The 14,088-nt window shown below is 37.6% G+C and overlaps 2 protein-coding genes across 5 annotated transcripts; one reads left to right on the top strand and one right to left on the bottom strand.

Moving 5' to 3' along the window:
• The first annotated feature begins 842 nt into the window (after positions 1-842).
• mIF3 (mitochondrial translation initiation factor 3) lies at positions 843-2,160 on the top strand. Its single transcript, XM_011302120.1, has 2 exons — positions 843-1,705; positions 1,799-2,160. Exons 1-2 carry the CDS (start codon positions 1,148-1,150, stop codon positions 1,964-1,966), a joined length of 726 nt encoding a protein of 241 aa, XP_011300422.1. The 5' UTR covers positions 843-1,147; the 3' UTR covers positions 1,967-2,160.
• Positions 2,161-2,249: 89 nt separating this feature from the next.
• On the bottom strand, positions 2,250-13,814 carry LOC105264920 (spondin-1). Of its 4 annotated transcripts, none has more exons than XM_011302132.1 (17): positions 13,643-13,814; positions 10,628-10,826; positions 7,628-7,874; positions 7,339-7,525; positions 7,102-7,266; positions 6,884-7,007; positions 6,670-6,800; positions 5,905-6,145; positions 5,525-5,693; positions 5,166-5,400; positions 4,121-4,319; positions 3,842-4,030; positions 3,583-3,717; positions 3,308-3,462; positions 3,153-3,231; positions 3,006-3,071; positions 2,250-2,919 (listed from the first exon to the last, which is right to left on the bottom strand). In XM_011302132.1, exons 2-17 carry the CDS (start codon positions 10,824-10,826, stop codon positions 2,741-2,743), a joined length of 2,700 nt encoding a protein of 899 aa, XP_011300434.1. In that variant the 5' UTR covers positions 13,643-13,814; the 3' UTR covers positions 2,250-2,740. The 4 variants fall into 4 exon arrangements, with proteins under 4 accessions (XP_011300434.1, XP_011300442.1, XP_011300451.1 ...); XM_011302140.1 differs by having other exon boundaries at positions 4,121-4,316; XM_011302149.1 differs by having other exon boundaries at positions 5,956-6,145.
• Between the last annotated feature and the right edge of the window lie 274 nt (positions 13,815-14,088).

Genomic DNA, 14,088 nt, shown 5'->3' with positions numbered 1-14,088 from the left:
AGGAGCTCTTCACTGAAATTTTCACTGAAAGTGAAAAATTCGAAATTTTTGTCAAAGTATCAGGAGAACATGACAATCGAAGAGCTATTCACTGAACTTTTCACTGAAGGTGAAAAATTCGAAATTTTTGTAAAAGTATCAGGGGAACATGACAATCAAGGAGTTATTCACTGAAATTTTCACTGCGAGTGAAAAATTCGAAATTTTTGTAAAAGTATCAGGGGAACATGACGGTCGAGGAGCTATTCAGTTTTTAACCAATATTTCGATTTATTAGCCAGTTACAAAAGAAAAAATTGGAATTATTTAAAAAAAAAAATGAATGACGGCGGGATCGAACCCGGGCCGTCGGCGTGATAGTCAAGCACGTTACCGCTAGGATAACGCACCATTACAATAATTTAATTTCATTAGGAGTATATATTTTGCAAAAGTATTGTTTTAAAAAATTGTTAATTTGTCAATTTCACAGGATATCTTTCCGCTCTTCAAAAATTCAGTGTTTAAACGATATTTAGATTGATTAACCAATTAAAAAAAGATAAAATTGAAATTATTTAAAAAAAAATGATTGACGGCGGGATCGAACCCTGGCCGTCGGCGTGATAGGCAAGCACGTTACCATTAAGACAACGTGCTCATTCTGAAAATATAATTTCATTAGTGGTATATCTTCAATACATTGAATAATTTTTTCCATTGAAATTCCACAAGATGTGGTTTCCCCCTTCCGTACGTTCTACAGTCGGCTAAATTTCAGTTAAACAAATGAAAAACAAAAAGCATTCGTACAGCAGAAAATAAAATTCACCCCGTCGACTTGATGGACACCCCAGCATTGCGTGTTGCGTCCTCCCTCTCTTAGGGTGCAGTACTGCGATGCCGCTGGGGTTACTCGAACCCCCAGAACTGAGGCTCTACTTTAGTCAATCCTCTTTGACTGAGCGTCTATACTTTAGCGAATCCTCTCTGTATAGCTGTATGAACTGTACCATTGGAGGCAGATGAGTATTACATATGTACATGGGCAACCTAACCAAACTTGTACGGAGGTAGTGAGAGCGGAATTTTCGAAGCATCAGCTGTTGATCTGCCGGTGAGAGCTGGACGAGTAAGACCAGCAATTTGTGGTCAACTATCACTTAAAATGGCGAGTAACACATTATGGAAGACTCTGCGTATATTCAATTACAACAGATGCATTCCCTGCACTATAAGTCTCCCCTTAGTTAATAAACAAACAGTTACAGTGACACCAAAGTGGGTTAATCTCAGTGGGAATAGCTACTGTGACGTCGTGTCAGAGGAGCCTAAAAAGCCCAACAACAAGAGAAAAATTTTCATACCGAAGATAACGCTTCTTTCCGAGAATAACGAAATGACAGTGATGACTATTGAGGAGGCGGAAAAACTTGCAAGAAGACGTGATTTGAAATTGGTCAAGGTGGTCGACGTTGAAACGCGAGTGGATAGACCTGTCTATAGGCTCATGAAAATCCAGGATTTCTTGAAGGAGGAAGCCAAGACTAAGGCTGCTGCGAAGGATGCCAGGGAAAAGGCTATAAAGGAGGACAAGACGATAGCGATATCTGGAAAAATCGCTGATAATGATCTTCATACTAAGATCAAAAGCATACATAAAATGTTGAGGAAAAGGTACGGCGTACGAGTGGTAATTGCTGCTGATGGCAATGTGGAGAAAGCTGTGAGTTGATATGATTTTTTCCATCATGTTTGTTCCAGATATTTATTTTCAGTTCACTTACTGATACTAATAAATTACTTTATTGAACTTTAGAAAACTGTGAGGGATACTGTTATAGAGAGCTGCAAAGAAATTGCCAAAGTTGTAACGAAGAATGACTCTGCATTTAACGCTAAAGTTACTCTTCGTCCAATTCTTGATAAAATCAATCAGGATAAGAAAAAAGAGGATAATGATAGCGAAGAAGAGGATAGTCATTGATGTATTTGCTGTAATGAATTTATAAATCTCATTTGAACGCTGGAATCCACTTGTAAAGGAATCGTCTCTGTAAATAGTTGCCCATGATTAAATGTATCTGAGTTTAAGATTCAGCACAACTTGGAATGTAAAGTCGAAAGATTGCGAATCCGTAACATTCTGTATAAATAAAGTTTATTCTGATAAAAATTCTAGAGATTTAGTATTCAGAATTGCTTGCTTCTACTTCGTATGCCCCTACGACGATAACACCATTAAGCACGCATAATCAATATGAAATTATTAGAAAACAATTGCTCATTAATTTTGTATTTTTCTATAAATAATACGATATGTTTGTTACAAATACATCTCAATTATTTCATTTTACAAGAGAATTTGAGATAATGAGTATTTCAAGTACAATTACAATCGATAAATCCTCTGAAAAATTATATTTCATGGTTTACCGTTAAAAATACAAAAAGAATTGAAGGATTAGAGGAAAATGGAGTCATATTCATACATGAATTGGTACATTAATACTGGACCCTTCTTAATAATATCTTATCTTGAATTATCAATTCAGTAGAGAAGTGGTGAAATGTTACGAGTGTGACTATTTTCTTCATCTGAATTTGACAATTCACGAGAGAAAATCGACTCAATATTTTTTACCAATCTATTACTGAATTATTGTGATAGACGATGTGCGTGAATGAAATTTGAAATGTATGTAAATAAATAAATCCACTGGCTGATGATTCCATGATATTGACGGGGGGATTAACTGAATCAGTAATAACATGGCATTCTGGAACATCTACGAAATTCAACGAGCTTGGTGCAGGGTTTTCCAGTAGGTCCGTAGGGTTGTACTTTGACTCTTCTGGTTCGATGCTGAGTTGCATTCCCACAAGTTACATTGCAGGGAGACCAAGGAGACCAGTGGGATAACTCACAGTCTATTGATACTGAAACAATTCACGCAATAACATCTATGCTTAACGAATGAAAAAATAATCCTTCGTTATGCACTGATTTAATTGATCGAATTTACCTTCATCCATCTCCCACACTGATTTGTGGTCCCTGTACCGTCTCCGTCGGCTTCGATTTCGCGGTGCTGGCATAATAATCAAATCATTCAAATAAACGACCAATCAACAAATTGAATCATTATTAATAAACTTCACCAATTACTTACGACAGTTGAGAACACGATGGCACTTTTTCTTCCTCTCCAACTTGGTAGGACATCTCATCCCACCGTTGCGGGCCTTCACCTGCAATTGCAATTAAAATTGAAGTGACAAAGAAGGATGGATAAAGATAGACCTAGAAGTTTCGAGGGAAACGTACCAGAATGGTTCGTGTTTGCGTACTGTAGCCTCGACAATTTTCGCACTGTGTCCAAGGACTCCATTCCGTAAATTTACAATCGATTTTCTTTCCCCTGTATTCCTCTGTCGTTTGACTCCCGAGTTGAATTCCATTGAAAGTTTCGTCAATACCCTCTAGATATTATTTTGTACAATAAATTCATTTTTTTTCTTCGATATAGAATGCAGCGAAATAACTGCTTAAATACATGCATGAGAAAGTCTAATTTTTATGAAAAGTGTATGAAACTTCACCCTTTCTCTCCCGCTTAATCTTTCCACTTCTTTCCTTCTGAGCTGGGATGTGATAGCTCAGAACGCTGCTCAATGATACTTTGTAATTTCTTCGCATATTTTTCGTCCCCGACCTTGCATTAGTGCGATTAGTACCTTTGTTAGTAAAGCATGATATGTTGATTAATAATGAAATGATAGAATATATATGAATAGGCGGACTTTTTAATTATATTTTTCCATTCTCGAAATGTTTAATCAATTACTAAAATATATTTACCTCTGATATCAATGCAAACATGTTTGCACGTTTCGGGAGTATCAAAATTATTTCGTCGATTACTATTGCATCCAGTATAACGAAAGACCCGACATTGATTACTTCCAGGATCAAAATAGACACGCTGATCAGAATGACTGCCATCATCGGGATTACAATCCCCAATCGGAGGTGGTTCATTACATATTTCTATTTTGAATGAAAAAAAAAAATCACGAAAGGACGAATGAAAATAAAATATGGAATAGAATTAAATTATTTATCAACTCTTTGAATTACCTTCGGCATCTTCCTTTGTGATATCACAGCGGGTGATTTTTGCATCGCAACCAACACTCTGCTGAGTACATTCTAATGGTTCAGAGGAGCTGTCACCTATTCTCAATCGTGAACGCTGCTTTATTCCTCTTCCACATGTGGCCGAGCAAGGAGTCCACAATGACCACGGGTGATACTCCCCCGGACATTTTCTGACCTTCTAGGAAAAATAATATTTTAACAAAAATTTTATGAATTCCCTGCTGGAGAATGGAGGTAATGGAGTAGCGAAATGGTGAAACAAATCGTCATCGTGGATTTAAAGAGAGGAGAGCTTCTTTGTAGTTGAGGGCATTCCACAGAATTTATCACACGACAATAGTCGTCAATCAAGAGTATTCAAAAATGGATACTAAAATTTAGTTGCCACAAGAAAATAGAAATTCACATTTGAATAGCTTGAGAGTCTGACTACAGTTGGATATCCTCCAATCAAGAATGCTCTTGCCTCGTTAATGTCTCTCATCTGTTATCGATCCACCCACGGTTTTCCTTGAAGAGAAGTAAAGATGATCATTGTTTCTTTGATCCATAGCGATGAAAATGACGAGTGAATGGCACTGAGAAATGGTGCAGGCTTGAGTTCATCTTCAAATGCATTTGTTTAATTAATGGATGTGGAGCATATAATGTGGGAGACACGCAACTGTAAATCTGGACATTTTTCAGTACGCACGACAATCGACTTAGATGCGGTTAATTGATGCATCGAAATTGTTAAAAAAAATGAATTTTGTCTCTCATCTAATTTGATCCATCAGCAGTAGTCCCTCACCTGCAACCATTCCTCGGTTGCCTCCATGTCCTGATCCTCCTCCCCCTCGCCCTCCTCCACCACCTCATCCCCCTCCTCCTCCTCCTCCTCGTTATCCTGATTATCCTCGCCATCTTCATCCTCATTCCCGTCTTCGGTTTCATTTATATTTCGATTTTCATTTTCCTCCGTTTCCTCCTCTATTAAAGTACAATTTACTTTGATATTTATTTACAACGCCCCCCAACTCACCTTGCCCGATGTACCATTTTCCGAACAGGGTTGATTTTGACAATCGATTGTCTGCTCCAACTCCAGATCATTACTCGCTGCCCTACAACGTTTTCGCGCTCTTTTGTTGGCGAAATTTCGCGATCTTGTTTTAATTCCATCACCGCAAGTAGTAGTGCACTCGCTCCAGTCAGTCCAATCGGTCAATTCACACTCCGGGGTATTGAGAATGGTTGAGTCACCATTAAGACCATTGCTAAATGTCAAAACATTTAATCGACCATGCCGAGATTCATCGAATTGAAATATTTTTATGCAAATAGATAAGTAAATATTTTTAATTATGAGAGAGATTTATTTTTCTTAATGACTTGACCTACCAGTTAGGACCTCGTTCTATGCATTCTTGCTTATCTGTCAGCCTCACATTGCAATTATTAGCTGCTGCTGCTTGTTCATCCCTGTATTTTTTTTGCCTAAGTCGAATACCACGTCCACAGGTCACTGAACATGGCTCCCATTCTCCCCAGCGCGTCGTTTTGCAAGCCTCTATACACGCAAATTCCATTTAGTTATTAAATTGGAGGATCTCCCCTAATATTTCAATTTCAAATTAATTTCTCGGTAATATCTACGAACGTGTTAATTAATTCATTCAAAATGACCACTAAGGAGAGAAAAAAGCGATAATTTGTGGGCATGAATGATGGAGTAATGAATTATATTGCATAAACGAATAAAATAAAATAAAAATACTTGCTAGGAACTTTGGGTTTTTTGCGGTGAGGGGGATCAGGACGATTATCACCACCTGAGTCGATGGAAGAAGTGACAGCCTCGTCGCAGATTTTGTCGTAGAGCCGTTGGCGATTGAGATGAAGTTTGGCCATGGGCTTCATGTCGGCACCCAGGGGATCATAGAAGGGTGATCGAGTGTCATTCGGCCAGGTCGACGTGATCCGTCTTATTGGCTCATGCGGATCTGTCGGCGAATCCGGTGACTGTGGATATCATATATCACACCTTAAACCTACTCTGGTCACTTTACCCGACCCAGCGACTTTGGTCACGTCCCCAAGCAAAATCTTTGAGTTTTTTTTTGTCAAGAAAAAAATTACTCATCTTCAGTAATACTTGTATTTTTTTTTTATCTATGTCAACATTTTCCAGTGTCGAAATATATATCGCGGTAGAGACTAACTAAATCAGCATTCGAAGAAATGAGATTTCTTTCTTGCACGGGAAATATCCATTTTTCGGAACGGCCCAATCTATTTTTATGGCCACATTTTTTTATTGTCCGGGACGTTCCAAATATTCAGGCCAAGGTATTTTATTTTTAATAATTTCTAGAGGGCTGTTTTTTTCTTTGGGTTCATTGAATTGGTGGGTTTTTTTCTCTCAGTACGTATCAGTACAGAATGAATAATTACTTTTCGGGAAAATCATAAGCCTCTATTTTTGATAGGCAATTTATAGGGTTGGATAAAAATGGCTAGTCGGTGAATTTGATGTCTTTATTCACCATGTAAGTAATGCCGTCGTCAGTGCCCGCATCGACCGGATACAAATTGAGCTCTTTGTGCTCAATCCAGGAGCAGTTCGACAGACAAAGTTCCAGTCCCGATACGCCGACAATCCAATCCGGCGAGGGAACTGTCGAGTAATCAAGTGCAGTAGTTGGTACATTAGAATGACGAGGGAATGAAGATAAAAATTAATTGGAGGCCAGTCCTTACCAATCATAGATACAAGGGACATAAGATGATGCTTTCGATCGACTCTGAATACAGCGAATGTGCGTCCAGTCACGTTTGGGTGACCTACGCCCCGAGCTTTTATAATTGTTCTAATATGTGCACTCTGAAAATATTTTAATAATGAGAAAAAAAAAATAATGTGACAAATGAGTGGGGCACGGAAAAAAACGCCTCCTCAAATAAATCTAAAAAAGCACCTGTTCTTTCAATTCTGATTCTAACGTTCTGGTCGATCCAAATTCAGCGACCTGCTGAAGTCCATTACTGGAAGTATCATTGTATCGCCAGAATCTGTAGTCGACAGTATGAGAGGCCCCAATGACATCGGAGAAACGAATGAGCCAGCTTTTGGAAGGAAAGTCCTGTACACGAGACAGAGAGCTAAGTACATGTATTTGACATAACGATTTCAAAGTACAAATGTTTGGCATTACCTTGGGGTGGGTATTTCTGGACCACAGCCCCTCGAATGTGACTTCATATTTAGCCTCGTCGCAGGCACAGCAGTCTTGCAATACAGGACCGGGATCGTCCTCCTCTACCCTTGGATCTTGACAAACCGTTTTTATGATACCATATTCATCCATGTACCAAGTTTCCGCACTCTCCGCCACTGAAGCTCTGAAATTATTTCCTCAAGGTGCATTATCAGCTATAATATTTTGTTGCATAAGAACGATAATAAGAACGACTAATTGGTGGCGAGAGTGATAAAAATAATACCTAATTAGAATGCATCCACTGTCGGCAGGAGGACTGATCCAAGCAACATTAGCACTTTCCTTCAAAACCATGCTCGATTCAGTCACAGCGTTGAGGCACTTGTCCGAGAATTGTGTCAAGTCCTCATCAATCAAGTCTAGCGTACCTTCCGCAGTGGATGAAATATTTGTGTTTTCCGCGGTCAGTAAAAATCTCGTAAATTTCTGTGGTCCACGAAATTCACGTCCCTTCTCACCCTCGATACTCACTACAAACATGCCACAATACAATCAAAAAATACATTATTATATACACTATTATAACGACCACCGAAATTACTGGCAATTCGTCGAGTAAATTTAATTACAGCCGTCTCACAAATTCAATCCTAAGATATTTCTCCGTTTCCGTTTTCGGTGAAAAAAGGCCGTGATTCGTTTTACTTTCTCAGCCGTAAAACTATCGATTCCATCTCACGTGCCGGAATTATTATTTCTTTTGTTCTTTTCCACTTTTCCGCTTTTCCGCTTTTCCGCTTTTCCGCGTTTTCGCTTGAGCGGAAATTCTTTTGCGACGACAACGGCTGGAGGAAAGTTTATTTTTGCAATTTGTCAGAATTTGATGGAGAGTTTATGAGGTAATTAATTAGGGTCGTTTAAGGAGTTTAAAGAGAGATGAGTTGGCTGGCAAACACATTAATTTCATCTCCCCCCTTTTCCACTTCAATTTACGGTAATTCGCATATTGCCCTATTAAGTCAAAAATTGGAGAGCGTAATTATTATCAGGTGGACAGTTTACCGTGAATTTGTGAAGTCAACGAATTCTATAAACTTTTTGCGCCAATAAAGTGAATATTCACCGGTGATTGATTGTCCAAGGATGAACTTCCAATGACGGTACAGCGAGTTTCAGAAATAATAGGTGCTGATGGCTTTTTCCCAAGTTTATACCATCAATTCCGTGTCAGTACGATAATTGAGGAGAATTGATTGTATTCCCAAATGGTCAAGTTGCGAAAAGGTTTTGAGCATTGAAAGGGTAAACTTGCTTGAAATGGGAGTTTAATTTGTTCCAATAGCAAAATACCAAATGTGAAATGAATTTCTCATTTAGAGTGAAGAATAAAAATTTTTAATGACAGAAAATAATGTTTTAATTAGTGTGCGGTAAAGGTGAGCCCGGATTGTGACCGAGGGTGATGGTGGTAATTGGTAAAGCTTCTCTTCCTACAAGTATTTGCCGTTTTCCTCGTTCGATAAACGATATTTCCCCAAGGCGTCTGGAAGTTTCTCATCGGGTGTTCCACGTGTTAACAGTCACCTCGTTACATCCGTACATAAGGGGAATACCCATACAATTTCATGTGTAAGCCTTCTACCGGGTAAACGAGACTCCCAGAGTTTCTTGTGTACGGTTTAGTCTATGGCTTCCGGGTGTTGCCCCAAACCTTGAGAGTCTTCCCATTCAATGAAGAAAGAGTTTAACGAAAACGAGAACATCTTGCATTGGGTGTTGCTCAACCAACTCTTATTTTGGAATTTTTTTGACTACTCATTATTTGGACTTTTTCCATTGACACATGTTGCTGTGACAGCCGTTGTGTTCCCAGGCAATCAACCACGAATGCCAGTGTGACACCACGTGTGGGGATAGTCATTCAGAAAAAATTCTAAGTCCACTTTCAGTGGGGGATTTTTTTTTCACATCGTACTATTGCTCAGCTTCTAGATTTTGCCTCGTTAGTTTGACATATCCTTGAATTAAAAGAGATTAGTCACAAAGTATATGTCATATTCGTACTTGTACATGAGTATTTGAAAAACAGCCTCCGTGAAACGTGTCGTATTACAGTCGAACAAATTCTGTCGTCGAGGCATGCTCGAAAGGGATGCGGTTTTAGAATAGTTTCCGGTATGTTTCCGTTATTAAAAAAAGACTCAATTGATAAATCCAATAAAACTTATCAATTCAAGAAAATTTCCTTGACATTCACATTGAAATAATCAATATTTTATATTATATTGTCCAAAGTGTCTCATCTGGAAAGTGCTAAATTAAAAAAGACTTTCAAGATGTGAAAGATAACAAGGGAGAAAGTGTGATGTCATTTAAGAGATGATTCGATGAGTGTAATTAAATGGCTTGTGAAAAAATAAAAATCGTCAAGTGGTTTTCATCCTCTCTGGAAAAGCCTCTTAATCCATTTTCGACGCCCATTTCCGACGGTTCTTCCTAGCCAGCCGTATTTTCAAATGATTTGCATGAACCAACGTTGAGTGCCTGAATCCGCATACCCCAGCATTGATTCCGCCAAGTAATTCCGGTGGAACGTGAATTTACGATTTACCTTATATGCCGTGGTGTTGTAAAATTAGCCATTTAGTAATCCGCTTGGGGTGCCCTATCAATCTGTTTCATGTCATGAATCACAAAATTCCATTGCTGGAATTTCATAAAATCTCTCATTCTCTATGATATATCGTCTGGTTTTTAGAACGCGCCTCATAGGAATTCGAATATGATATTCCATTCGATATCGAAAAAAAAAAACAAATTATTCCAATGGAGATTATTATTTTTGGAGACTGTAGAATTGATTGACAGGAAATTCGCCTACGGCTATTTTCATTTTACCACTTTATATTTACATATATAATAGTTTCATTGCCTTTAATAAAAATTTTTCAGGTCCGAATGATTAAATCATTCAATTTTGATGTGCCATTAATGAATCTACGTCTATATCGTGGCACGATTCTCCCTAAATTATCTATTTCAAGTTTATCTCAATCAATCTCGTAATGCATTGATTCTTCTGCAGACAAACTAATTTCCCGAGAATCGATTGGCCACGACGCCAATATCCCGCCTGTAACTAATTAAAGTAATTGTGTGTAATCAACTATTTGAAATTGCAAAGTTTTCAAATTTATTTTGTCCACCATGAGAAGGAGTAATGGAAATTATATGAAAATCATTGAATTGGAACGCAGTGATTATAGAATGGAGAATCACCTACCGATGTATCTCGTATTTGGCATATATGTTTCCACGATTTCAGTTTTATTTAATGCCCAGAGGGTGATGAAAATTCTTCCATCCAAGTTTCCTGCGGGTTCCCCGAGTCCATCCAATTTCCTGTCGCATTTTCCAGCTAATGAAGTCCGGAAAATTTCGCCGAGCAAGACCAACATAATCAGACGCACGTGATGCGCCATCTGATAATTGAAAAAAAATTTCTTAATCACCCCAATAAAATACTATAGTCAAATAAAATCCTTTTATTTTCCCTTTTCCGTCCAAATCGACGCTTTGTAATCGGCCAAATTTTAATTTCATATTTTTTGTCGTATACCAACGAAAATTTATTTTTTTTTCACGATACCGTAAAAAAATAATGCGAATTAATAAAATAATGGCTGAAAAAATTTATTTGAAAATCATCAACTTGAATTTTCAATTATAAAAGTACATTGCTACCGAATCATTCAATTTAATGATGTAATTTTTTACTGAGTCAAGAGTTCCACTACAATTCATCGAAGCATCCACTCCCTGGAGGTGTAAGTGAGTAAAAGCTCCAGGCTAATTTCGCATTATTAATGTACGACTGCATTAACCGTATCAAAGCAGTGCATTTGCACAATCCTTGCGATTGGGCTTCATTTGAAAGTGATATTGAGTCTACAGGATGGTTGTTCATGGAAATTCCAACTCAGAACTACATGATTGCTCATAATAATCGTAACTCCCGGAAATTTTAGCACAGGTATTTATCCTCCTTTTAATATTCTTACTTGGCTGGGTGCTGGGGCTAAACAATTATTAGTGGAAAAATAAAAAAGGAAATATTAGTGAAGTGTAACATTTCACATGACATAATTCCAATTGTCCTCTCATCGATTGGTGTTTTTATCTCTTCACCCCTGTTGAGTTTGAAAGCTTACGGGAAGGCAATCGTACACCCCTCGATTGAAATTGCCACTCGGTGTGTTACCAAAGGATTTATACCTTAATACCTGATATCTTCATTCATCCAGAGATCTTGGCTAATCTCAGGGTGCATAGATGCTCGTCCCATTGACACCATCAAAAGGATCGAGGGAAGCCGCTCCAATGTACTGTATTTAATATCTCTTGCTATACTTTCAAGAGTCATTCTCCCATTTGTAATAACGGTTTCAATTTCAAATAGCAAAAAAAAACCCTCCGAGTGAAACCTCTAAAGACATGTTGCCTCAGTGGCAAAATTTATTGGAAATCTTTCATTTTCATTGATTGCTCCTATCCAATTTCATTGTTTGTCAATTTCAATGCCTTGTGCGAACTCTGAGCTGAAAGTTCGGGGTGCAACGAATTCGGATGGCAGTTGGCCAAACTTCTCATGCCAGAGTCAAATGTCATCTTCTATATGTCACCGGTTGTGATCGCTAGGTCGTTTCAAGTAACTTGTCCCTTTTACCAGTAGTTAGTATCGGTGAGACGGATGTTTTAGATTTTTTTACGCTAGTTTTTTTTTTCTTCACGGAGTTCAGTATAAAAACGTGTAGGCAATCCTTTTTTAGATATATTTTAAGAAATTTCTATCAGCATTCGATGGAAATTTTATGACAAATTTTATTTGCTTTTGCGCACATGAGCATTAAAAAACATTCAACCCTGTAGTGGATTTTTATACTCTCCTATTTTTTGTTAGACAAGAATCGGTTTATGGTGGGTTTTCCATCAAGGTTTGAGAGGATGGATATGTCTCTTCTGATTTCGGAAAATGTGAACAAGTCATTCCAATTTTCATTTATCGATAAGCATCGTGGTAGCGATTTATTGAAAAATATATATTATACCCGTCGACGCAACTAATCACACAGAAGTTCTCGGGAAATTGAGAAAATTCATCCGTCCTTTTTGATTCAATATGACGGCCGGAAGCATTCGAGAAGCTCTTAGATAAATTATCTACAAAATTGAAAAGAAATTCTCCAAGAGAGATAAAACGCCAAGTCTTCCCAGAAAATCCTAGCTCAATGTCAATTCCACAGACCGATCTCTCTATCCCTCTACCAATTCTCAACTTTCTTGTTATCGCCCTTGGAATCTCCATAAATCTATTTCCGTTAATTATTTTTTATCGATTACTGAATAAAAAATTGCAGCGCAATGAATGTAAAATTTATAAATTTGCATATCCAGGTAAAAAATGTAGGGAAAAATCAGTCAAAAAGAATGAATGTATTTTGAGCGACATTTTTTAATTTTATAAATTCATTATAAGTCCGCCAAAATTATCGGGTAGGTATTTGCCGAACGGCATGTGTCAAATTATGCAGTCTAAAAATGGCAAGTGCCGAACAGGACGTTCGAGATGAACACTGGAATAATTCTACAGCTCCAGTAGTATTTACCAATTTAATTCTCCCATTCGAATCTCAACTCGTTTGGAGGCTTTTGACTTTTTGAAGCTAAAAAAAAAATACGAGCTGCATCAGCAATTTCTTGAGCCTCGACTGATAATTAATCCCAAATCAAATTAGAGTAAAGCACTTACGGCCTGTTAAACGAAACTTGAATGAAGACTCAGTTCTCGTCAAAAGTTTTAATCGGATTCCCCAATGTTAAACTGCAATATATTCAGGGAAAAAAAAACAGAGAGGGCACAATTTATTAATTAATGAATCACAAAGTTTATGAATTCACATCTAATAATACTTCTGCAAGGAATTAATCGAGGAGCGGATGGGTAAAGGTCGTGTGTAATCCCATTATAATCTCTTTTGAAGCAACCTTTGAAGGAACAATTTAATTAAAACTCTCTGGAATGCTCAACTTCCGACAGAGGAAACAATAATAAGTTGCATAAATTCATCAATAATCCAGCAGTGAACAATAAAACTCGACAATTTACTTCTATAATAATTTCGCTATAAATAAGTCAAGAAAAAAAAAGAATGAAAATTTTGGTATTGATCATTTCTTCATTCCCCATGCTGTTAAATAATAATAATGTAAATTATGATAAAAAATAGGATGAACTCACCGTTAGATTAGTCACTTTTTTATGAAACAAAAAGATAATTGAATGGAATATTGAAATGCACAGGTACTTGTCAGGTGTATTTGTCAAGTTTAGTATTTTTTTGGTGGATTACATTAAATTGTCACGTGTTTGTGGAAGTGACGAAGGGATTTTGGTACGTCCGTATGGTACGCGGGTTTCAGAACGACTGGAGATGTGCGAGAGACAGCGAGAAAACGACAGTAACAACTGGTGCGCGGGTAAATGCGAATAAACCCCACAGAAAATACAAGTACTCACGCACTCAACCATGCGCACATAATTTCCCTCATGCCGCCTCATTGTTCCCATTTATTGGCTCATTAATGTTCACAAAACTTCATTAAACACTGGAGCCGCTGAGATTTAATATATGAGCACAATAACTTGGATGAATCAATGCTCAGCACGGGGTCAAATATTTTTTC

This window comes from Fopius arisanus, unplaced genomic scaffold (genome assembly GCF_000806365.1).
Source record: "Fopius arisanus strain USDA-PBARC FA_bdor unplaced genomic scaffold, ASM80636v1 scaffold00001, whole genome shotgun sequence".
In the NCBI taxonomy this organism is placed as follows: Eukaryota; Metazoa; Arthropoda; class Insecta; order Hymenoptera; family Braconidae; genus Fopius; species Fopius arisanus.
The sequence above is the reverse complement of the archived record's forward strand: the minus strand, read 5'-3'. Positions and strand labels throughout refer to the sequence as shown.

Excerpts from the sequence above, each read along its gene's own strand:
- mIF3 (XM_011302120.1), top strand. The coding sequence starts at position 1,148 with ATGGCGAGTAACACATTATGGAAGACTCTGCGTATATTCAATTACAAC. Across the intron at positions 1,706-1,798 it reads ATGGCAATGTGGAGAAAGCT|AAAACTGTGAGGGATACTGT; the intron begins GTGAGTTGATAT and ends ATTGAACTTTAG.
- LOC105264920 (XM_011302132.1), bottom strand. The coding sequence starts at position 10,826 with ATGGCGCATCACGTGCGTCTGATTATGTTGGTCTTGCTCGGCGAAATT. Across the intron at positions 7,008-7,101 it reads AATCAGAATTGAAAGAACAG|AGTGCACATATTAGAACAAT; the intron begins GTGCTTTTTTAG and ends AAATATTTTCAG. Across the intron at positions 6,801-6,883 it reads GTCCCTTGTATCTATGATTG|TTCCCTCGCCGGATTGGATT; the intron begins GTAAGGACTGGC and ends ATTACTCGACAG.